General features: G+C 36.5%; 1 protein-coding gene across 11 annotated transcripts in view; it reads right to left on the bottom strand.

The window, feature by feature from the left end:
• MAGI2 (membrane associated guanylate kinase, WW and PDZ domain containing 2) overlaps nt 1–10,652 on the bottom strand; it is a 720,301-nt gene that overhangs the window by 73,934 nt on the left and 635,715 nt on the right. For 8 of the 11 annotated variants that reach the window (XM_017745908.1, XM_008642498.2, XM_017745909.1 and 5 more), the window contains one exon: nt 3,999–4,040. The exons of the other annotated variants lie outside the window; for them this stretch is intronic. In XM_017745908.1, coding sequence (XP_017601397.1) covers nt 3,999–4,040 — 42 coding nt within the window. The remainder of the gene's footprint in view (nt 1–3,998; nt 4,041–10,652) is intronic. 11 annotated transcript variants of the gene reach the window in all.

Here is a 10,652-nt window from a genome sequence, read left to right as displayed (position 1 = left end):
TTTCCCTACCAACTTGTTTCTCATATAATTGAGAAGGCAAACCCAAACAGAACCAGTTTATTATACTGACTTTTTCAATTTATTTGATGGGTCTCAACACTAAATAAAGGAACAAATGAAGTCTCTGTGTGTACAGTATGTTAGCTTAATGCAAATAATTTAAAAGTTTGAGAGGCAAAGGAATTTCAGATGAAAGAAATACTTTACCTGGTTTGCTGTGCCTACAAGTGTGGTGATAAAACGCAAAGGCAGCTGGAAAATTCCTCTGCTCCTGCTTTTTAGCATCTACATACAAGGATGGGGCTTAGCACTAGGGAAACAGCTTTGTAGATAGACACAGTGTAATCATCATTTGTACCCCAGGTTTAACACTCAAAGGCACTGTCTCCAGCACTCTGTCACAAAATGAGCACGACCTTTGTTGTGCACAAGTGAATGAATATGCACAGTCGGGAATACAATACAAAAGTATAAGAATGTCAGGTTGTGAAGAACACTTGCTCTGGCAAACTGAAATGAAAACGTCCCTCAAATAAATTGACAAAGCTGATTCAAACCAGTGTTGGCACTAGACTCCAAAATAAGGGGTACTATTTCTTTTTTAAAAGAGGCTGTTTTTCTACCCATTTAGAATGGAATAGGTAAGCCATGTTGACCATGAAAAAGTTTAGGCTAAAAAATACTGTATAGGGGCATACTTTTCTATGAGCCCTAACACAGTTTGGAAGCCTGTGGATTAATTGACTGTGCCACAATGCTCATTCAGAAGAGCCTTCCTTCCTAAAGAGTTGGAATTCTGTGGAGTCCATTGCCTGCCAACTCTCACCAGGCCACTGAAAACTGCTTTTAAAAAATAATGTTATTTTCTGTCCCACTAAGGAAGCAAAACACAGGACTGGAAAGGATCCCTGGGTCATCGAGTCCAGCTTCCGGTTACTGCAAACCTCTGCAAGCCAACAGCACACAGACCTTACCAGTAAAGACACTGGCAAAGAAGACACTGGTAACTGAGCTTGTTTGTGGCCTTTGTCACTAGGTCACCTGCCTTGCAGTAATATCATAATATCACAGTATCTCCGGTGACTGACTGGTACACAAACGCGTTTGCTGGTTATTTCAGCTTTCATGTTGGGTATGATATGACTCCATTGGCTGCACTGATCACCTTTCCATTGCTCTGGAGACAGCTACGCCAGATTACTGAGTTTACATCTCTGAAAGTAGAGCTGACTTCTACTCTTGGTTTTTGTGCTTAAGTGATTCTTGAAAATAAGACAGAAGACTTAATGCAAGGCTCTTCAATAATATTATTCTTTCAGCTCAGAAACTGTTCTTTTAGTAAAATTGCTTAGCTGCTTTCTATTCATTTGTCTTTACATTTCATGCTAAGCACTGTCTTTTGCAGGCTAACATGGAAATGTTTCAATTATAACTGGCACTTTGTAAAATGCAAAGTATAGATTAATTAAGCACGTACCACTTGTTTGGTGTAAAAAATCAGTTACCAGGTTAGTCCAACCGTGTAAAAAATCAGTTACCAGGTTAGTCCAACCAACAAACTTTTGCTAAACTCCCTTTGCATAGTTCTCAGTTTATCTCCATATTGGCAGTTAGTCTTGATCAACAATATGTTCTAAAGCCTTGCTGTGGCTGAGAACCTTTTTCTTATTTCTGGAAGACAGGTAAGTTGTTCACTATTTTGTGCTTTTCCTACAGGAGCTCATGTTTGGTAGATTTACTAAAAGCCCTAATGATCATGTGGCAGCAGTTTCAATATTCCTGAATATACATTGATTAAGTATTCTTACCCATGTAAACGATTACATTTCATCCAATATTCCTCTAGTGCCTGCTTCTCCAGGATTCTGGTACTTTTTTTCTTACTCACAAAGGATTGCTAGATAGACTAAATTTTGTGTTTTCTTGCTGGAGCAGATTTTCAGTTGATCATACATATAAAATTGCCTGTACTTACAGAAAATGACACTCCTGTGCCTTGCAAAATACTACAAAGTGTTGGTTAATATAACTTCATTATGGAAAATGTGTTTTTTTGTTTTCTCTTGCTAACCTAGATTAGCACCTTGTGGTTCATGCCAAAGAAGAAGAGATGAATAGGCTTGCAGACAAGCCAGTACTGAATTAACACTGTCTTTTCCAATTTGCTTATCTTTCCAGTCAACTTAATGTATCTTAATGTCCTGTCTCCTACCAGTTTTACTGAGAGTTTCACCTTAAAGTCAATATTTTTGATCATGTAATATGGGTATTCTCTGACAGAATGACAATGCTCCCTGTCCTTCCTTGCCTCTCTATAGATTTATATTAGAAAAAGAACTTTAACTTGGCTGGGTAGTAACTTCATTCTCTCTTTTTTTTTTCATAGTTATACCACTTTGTTTCTTCTTTTCGTGTGAAGGAAAACTTTTTTAACAGTTCATTTGGCCTGGAAGAAAAACGCTCACACCAATTCATTTTGCTAGGCTATAAAACCAGCTGGCTCCCCCATGAATTTGAGAATGGTATTGGACAAGCTGTGATCTGATCATTGCTGCACAGTGAGGACAGTAAAGAGCATTGGGAAATTCTTTCTGGTTCATGAACGATGGGGGATTTGCTTTAAATGTAATGGTACCAGAATAGATAGTTACTGAACAATAGTGAGCTCTCACAGGTGAAGATGTGATTATCAACTCCCAGCTACCTTTCTGCACTGTATTCATCTGAATAGCTGGGTGTACTACACACTGATAAGTGTACATGCAGTTGTTTCTTAAATGTTGAGAAAATATATACCTGAAAATGATTAATTAATTTTCTGTGTGACAAGTTGAACGAGTCCTATGTGATTTTATAGTGATAAACCTGCTATTCAAGATGATCCTGTAAATGTTGATATAATTTTTTTTATTAAATCTCTTCTATATTGCAATTAAAGCAAAGTTGAAGTGCTTTGCTGTAATAATTTTACAGTCTTTCTGAGTGTATTCAGCTACCTACCGAAAAGAAAAAACTAATTTGGGCTCCTTTGCTGAAGATGGTGAAGATTTTTGTTTCATACAAGTAATTGTGAATTGTGATTGACACAGAAGTACAATAACTTCATCTGAGTTTCAGATGCTCTTGAAAGATGTGAAAAGCTTGAAAACAGTCATGGAACTGCTGGTCTGTAATGTGAGTAGCTTTTTAAAAAAGCATACATATTCCCTCTTGATATTTATAGAGAGGAAAAGCTGGCAAATAAAAACTTCAGTTTGAAAATCATCAAAGAAAAGAAAAAAGAACTGGTGTGCTAACAGAGTTATTCAATGTATAAACCCTACTGGGTTATGCAAAACCAGTCCAATGCTATATTTAATTTAGGATCTCTGTCCAACTTGTGTAGGACTAGAAAAACTTTGATAGGATTGTCAAAACAGCCTTTTTTTGTATGGGATGCCTGTTTTAACTGTTCACTCAGCATGATCACACTGGGAAATCAAATATTGCTGTTTTTTAAAAAAGTCCATTGCCATTTTACAAGATCAGTGTTGACTCAAACACCCCAAAAATCTCCTGATTTTTGAAGTTTTTGCTTTTACATATTTACAGCACAAGATATATGTTGAGCAAGGGAGCAAGGAATTGGTGATAGAGTTAAGAGAGAATTAAATTCAGATTTAAAAAAAAAATTGCTTAATCTTAAATAGCATGAGCTATAGAGATACACTTTTATGCTAAAGAGTGAACACTAATAGGAAAGTACACATAAAACACAGTAAAACATAAACAAAAACTGGCTGAGGAAAAAGAAATACCTTTCCTTCGTCAAAATGCAAATCTATTAGAAAAAGTTTTGGAATAAGCATTCTACAACCCCACAAAGATCATACAAAATAAAATGGTGACTGGGTAGTCATGACTGGCCATCATCTGGAGAAATGATTAAAAAAAGAATAGCTAAAACATAAAATGAAGGATGACTAGTTTACAGAAAACAAAGGCTGAAGAATACTTGCCAGAGGAATCCGCTCGAAAACCAGTCCTGGGCAGCACTTGTTCTGAATAGGAAAATGGGGAATTAAAGGTGAAATACATTTCTCAAGTTATTTAAAGATGCAGCATCAATTTCTCTGCTGTGTTTTGAATAATTAAAATGCATTTTCTATTTTTTCTTGTAATTTTGCTTTCTCCTCCTCTCCTTCCAGACTTTCCATGTGGTACATGTACATAGTCCTGCTAGATTAAGACCTCCCTGTCCATTTCTGTACAAAGTGAAAAAGATGGTGAGGTGGTAATGTCTCTTCAACACAGTGTAGGTTCTGATGAAGATAAAATTTTTAGTTTGGTTAAAACTGTGAAAAATAGTGACAATATTTGTGCTTATTCAAGTACAGCAATAAAAGGGGAAGTTTAATGGGTGTGTTTGGATGACTTGACCACGGATGACTTGACCCCTGCTTTTATACAACTCAATTGCAAAATGTCTTTTATCATCAAGAAGAGGAAGATTTTGCTAGAGGGAGGTATGTTGCCAATAACAACAACTGACTGTACATGAAGGTAAATGCACGTAAATCCCTTTAACATACTTTTTATGCAGGTAGCTTCAAAGTATTTGTAATTCAGTAGATGAAGTGCAGCAAATAACTGTCTTGTTTTCATATAAAACTACTTTGCTTGCATTAGAGGAATCTGGATGAGTTCATAGCTGAATTCAGTCATGCTTCCTTTGCTAATTTTGAAATGTTCTGAACAAAAATTTCTGTTTTATTATCTTGGTAGCATCCAGAGTGAACTGCAAAACATGCCAAACCAGAGGTGATTTCTATTGGCCTACACACAACAAAAGGGCAAATAAAGTATCCCATTTATGTGATTCTAAGCAAGAATACCATACCATGCATATTTCATGCTATAAAGGGGGTAAGGTCTTTTGCAACAGCATTTGTAGGACAGTGATGCAACCTATGAGTATACACTATCTTCCTAAGACAGAAGGGTGTGGTGAGAGACATAATACAGGATTTCCTCTGTGGGAAACTGTGCATCGCTTTGAAAGAGTTTGGACTAAAGCCACTTGCCTTCTGGTGGACTGCTTCCTAAAGGCAGCATGGGCTACAATGGCAGCAGCTGAGTAATTCAGAGTTCACTTGAGATAGTACTCAACTGGTTGTAGCAGGGCAAAGATATTTCCCAAAAGACGTCTCCCAGAATTGGAGATGTCTTAAAATTTTTTTGGTAAGGATATTTAGATAATAGCCATGACCTGTCCAAATGTAGGTCCACTGGATGGGGAGATCTGTTTGGATTTGGTGTTCTTGTAGTATTTGTGTTTACTGTCTGCATTGAGTTGTGTTATGTGGGCTACGCTGTTTGACGTTATAGGTGGCTGCATGTCTTTACTTTGATGGTTAAAGGAGGCAATTCCTTCACACACTTCGGATTTTGTACAGTGATTTGGGATCCTTCAGGTGAGACATGCTATCTAAATGTAAAATATTCCACCAGCACAGCTCCTGAAAACCAAAGCCTTTGAAACTGATGCTGCTCCACTGCAAACTTGGAGAAATGATTTTTTTCAATCACAGCCCTTGAAGATTTTAATGGAATTCTTAAAAGAGACAAAATGATTTTAATATAGAGAAAGCAATTTCATCTTGATAGTCTCAATAAGCTTTTAGGGTTGAAAGCACACAAGCTTTTTCTCTTGGTCACTCAGCTAGAATTGCTCTTCAGTACTGCTGTAAGATTAGTTCATTCTGTGTTTCCATTTCTGCTTGCAGTCACTCTAATATCACCCAGAATTGGCCTCAAGCAGCAAAGTGAAAGAATCATCACCATTCTCAAACTGTAATCAGTTAGGGAACAACTTGCTCTGTTAAGACAGCCAGCCATAGATTTTAGGTAAGTTAGCAGTGTCCTTTTTTGGGAACTGTTATTTGTGGTCTAGCAAAAGTGCCTGTCAGTGAGGTGGTTTCCTTCAAGGTAATCCCATGAAGTCTGATATGGCTTTTGTTCCTTTGCCTTGCAGAACTTCATGTGGGTTCTCACAGAGTTAATTATCATCTTGTAATCAACCATTCAGCACCTAGCATGTGTTTTCACTGTAGTTTAGGTATTCACACACACAAAACTTGGAGCTGTGCTATGCTGAAGATGCCGAATCAAGCCTTATAGTTTTTAAATGTCTAATCACCAGAAAGATAAACCTAAGTGCAGATTTGTGTTTTTGGTAACCATAGGAAAGCAATGTTCATTTTAGGAAGAATCTGCTGTCAGCAGTATGGGTCTCTGTGCAGCACAGGGTAATTGTGATAATGTCACTGACACTTTGGAAAACAAAATACATCCTCTAAATAGCTGTGCTCATATGACAAGCAAACTGTTAGCAAATAGTAGAAAACTTCAAAAGAAGACGGATCTTTGAAGAATGTTTAACATAGAGGAAGGGACTGAATTAGCACTGTCTTCACCTGTCAAATGCAGAGATAGTTTTTTCAAAACTCACCTAGTTCTGTGCTCAAAGACCCTACAGAAAAGCAATTTCCAACAGAGGAGGAAGGACTGCTGAGCCTTGTCCTCAGCTGAGCAGAATGCATGTCATTTGTGCACATCCAGGTGCCTTCTATCTGCTATGAATAAATTGAACTGGTAATTTTACCAGAATATTGAGAGACTCTAGCAAGCTTTGTTTTATAAAAATCTGTCAATTAGGTTTATAGGAAACTAACCTTTACACAAAGCAATTTGAAACTTTCAATTTATTTATTATTAAATTAATTTTGAAATTTTCTAAACTTTTAATAGGATTTTTAAAAATACGTTAAATGTCCTGCCTCTACCTTATTGGAAATGAGGCAGAAGAAGGCAATTTTGGAGACGTCAGGACAAAGAGACAAGTCTACCCAACACTGCCACCATGAAGAGGCATTCAAATTGCTGAAAGTTTTAAAATGATTACATAAGATTTCTGTATTCTCCCTATGATGCCTTTGGCTGAACCTCTGCAGCTGCATTGCCATGAGTAGTTGTAGTCTTTCATGTGAAACAGGAATGAAGTACTTACAAAGTAGAGCTTGGAAGTATAATAAAATACTTGTTAAATTCACTTATTTAATTTTTTTTAGATCAGCTAACCTGTCCTAGAACCAAGAATCAGGAAAGTAAATCTAAGAAATCTTCTGAACTGTTATTTGTATATATTTGTATATAACTGTAATCAGAACAAATCTCCACCATGGTGATGACTCCCTGTGCTCCTGAGAATGAGGATGCAGCTGTGCATTTTGAGAAGTCTTGCCATACATCAAGATTTGGGGGTTGGAAGTAGATCCCTTCCAACCCAAACCATTCTATGGCAATCATTTTATGATTCTTTGCATATCAGATGAATGCAAAGCCAAGATTAATTTTGATATTAGAAGGCAGAACTGTAAAAAGTTTGCATACCTGCCTTCATGTTTAGTCTAAATTAAATTACACTCATAGTTTTTAAACTGAAAACTGTAAAATATTTGTGAAAAAAGACAAGCAATAAACAAGACCTGGTACATAATCCTGATTTAAATGAAACCAATGGTGAAAGTAGTGGGTTTGTTTTCTGTCAAGATACAGCCATAGGAGAACAATTCACCCACAATGTGACACAAGGGTATTTCTATTTGCACCACTGGAGCCACTGGTATTCTCTGGAGGAAGAATTATGTTGAAGAAAGGTAGGGATGATAATATTTATTTTCCATATTCTGTTGTTTTCTGGATCGGACTTTGCTGAATGCTAAATACCTGGAACAAAACTAGCACGAGGGAACATTTATATTTCAGCATCTCAGTACTAGCCATGCTTTAGGCTAATAGAAGTTTCGCAAATGAGAAGAATGAGAGTGATTATGCTTCAATGTCCTTTCCAAAGCTGTGCAAGCAGCAGTTTGACACAGTTCATAGGCAATGCAGCACCCACTTGTCTCATGCACGTGCCCAACTCCCCTATGCCTACAAGGCAGTTCTCTTAAATTATTACTTTGACTTCTTAAGTTCACGCTTCCACTTTACAGATCAAAACCCATTTTTCTACCTTTTAGTAAAGTGTAAATTGTTAAAGAGACAGAAATACTGCATCCTTAACACTACCATCAGCTGTAAAACTGACACTTCATATTAGCAGAGGTCGTTAGGGACCTACTTTGCAATCCAGCAATCAAAATCATTTTACATCCATGGTACTGTGATGATGATATACTCATAATTCCATTTGAAAATGGTTTTGGTTTCACTGTCAGTTCATATAAGCAACAAATCCATTTTGTCATGGTGAGTAATTCTTTCTACAGTGACGAACAGTACAAAATCATTTGACATTAGTCTGCTAAATTTCCTCTCCTTTTATTAGATACCATCTCTTATTAAAAAGAAACGGTTATATTCATTTAGTAATATAAGTTCTTAGACCATCTACATGCTGTTGCTTGGGGTAGCAATAGATGCAAGGAAAACACCAACACTCACTGTTTGGAAATTGCTTTGAGAAATTCCCTTCCTATTCCTCAGCTGTTCATACTCTAGGTCAAGGAATAGTTTGATGATAAAACACCTTAATTAGCAATTTCCCAATACTTTTCTTTACTAAGTGAAGGCAGGCATGACTTACTGACATAAAAGGCACTAACTGGTGAATAGAAATATTGAAAGGTATGGTAAACTGCATACAAGGAAGGTTTGAAACTAGAACCTGATTTTCTTGCTTACCAAACCCTTTAACCATACAAACCCCCCTTTACACAATACTTCAGAATATTATGTATTTAATGCTATCATAGTTCAGCATATATATATATCTGTACACATATGTGTATACATGTATTTTAAAGCACCATAACCATAAAAATGAGCAAAAATGGGAAAAAATGTTGGAGACAATTTTTTTTTTGGTCAGGAAAATCTGTCTGAAAAAAGTTGTAGTACCAATTATGCGAAAAAATTCCTTCAATTTTTAATATTTTCAATTTTAAGTTTAATTTTTAACTGTAGCTTTTCAGCCAACAAGCACTGGCAAGAAAATTCTGCTTAGCTGTAGACTATGCCATAAAACCCCTCAGGTGATAATGCATTCAGTTCTAGACACCTAATTTTTTTTTTATGTTCCGTGAGTATCAAATTTAGGAAACCCTGATTGCCTTAGTATTTTTCTGCAAGACTGGTATTTTCAGAGTTACACATTATGGGTCAGTATAATGCTGTCCGACAAATCTTTTCTACTTTAATGCGTATCTGTGCTGAAAACCTGCAGTGATACTCCAGAGGAAAGGTAGCCCGTGAATATGAATTGAAGTGCTTGTCTGTGACCCTTATTTCATGGTGGCTAATTATGCAAATACATTTCCTATTTACATATTTCACAGCTGTTGGTGAACTTTGTTTTTTGGTTCTTTTCCAATTTGTTTAAATCTCTGGCAGTAAAAAAACCCCAACATAAACCAGCATAAAACAGCAGATAGATTTGAAAGGGACGTGGGAAATTCAAAATACTGTGGTCAGAGGAGAAAATAACATGGGAGATTTTGAAGAAAGTAACCTTTGTCCTTCCAGTTAAAGGTGGAACTGTAATTGTTCAGATTTCACTTTCAATGAGAGCTTATCACTGGCTTATCTCATTCATCCTACTGGCATTTCTGTGTCACATCACCAGCCTTGGCTACCACACTAACTGAAGTGTGGGTACAAATGTAACCCAATCAATGTAAAAAATGTTTTAATTTACTGCTTTCCTTAGAGGAATACAACCTCAAGTTTCTATTATAACTAGAGAAATATCATGGCACTATGATTCCCAACAGCTTTGTGACTCCTCATTGACTCATGTCTGCCTGCAGGGGTGTCTGAACAAAGGTTTTTATAAATTGTGAATCTACAATAAAAAGAGTTCAATATAAAATATAAGATAGGATAAGGAGAGTTTATAAAAGCAAAAATTTAAAATTCAGCTGAATGTTCCTAATGATAACTCCAGGGCTCCAGTTACAGCTGCAACAATCTGCTGCATATGAAGTTATAATTTTGTCATTAATAGGAAGTTCCTGGTTTGATGTTCCATTTTCTAGCTTCTATACCCAAACCTGGTTATCAGAAGAGTCACACTGTTGCTTACAATCTAACAGTTTTCTTAAGGAGAAAGGAGTTAAAGGTTTTGCTTAGAATTAATAGTAGGACAGAAAAAAGGAAAAAGTGTCCAGTTGAGAAAATAATGTCACAGCAGAAATTTAGGTAGGTTCTCTTCATTGTGGAGAAGAAAACAGCAGAGAGGAGGAAAGAGAGTTAAAAAACCCCCCAAAACTCAAAACAAAAAAGAAAAAAGAAAGCAGAGAGACACAGGAAAGAAGGAAAGAAAGCATAAACCAATTTCCCTTTTTTTGCTTTTAAGCAGTTGTTTTAGATGATGTGGTAATCCTCAGTCTTTGGAAAGCCCTCATGCTCCTTTTTTGGCTACTTGGAGCTTTGAGCACAGGTGATAGGTGACAGCAGAGGCTGGTGACATCTAAGAAGGAAGAGCTGACAGGTCACAGCTAAGTCATGACAAACAATTTTCGAAGGTGCTATAACTTAAAAAATAGAGTAGCACTCTGGTTTTGTACTAATGCATTATTTGCTTGTCTCTACGAAACTCTTTCCCATGC

Source organism: Corvus brachyrhynchos, unplaced genomic scaffold, assembly GCF_000691975.1.
Source record: "Corvus brachyrhynchos isolate BGI_N302 unplaced genomic scaffold, ASM69197v1 scaffold239, whole genome shotgun sequence".
Taxonomy (NCBI): domain Eukaryota; kingdom Metazoa; phylum Chordata; class Aves; order Passeriformes; family Corvidae; genus Corvus; species Corvus brachyrhynchos.
This window is presented reverse-complemented; position numbering and strand designations above follow the sequence as displayed.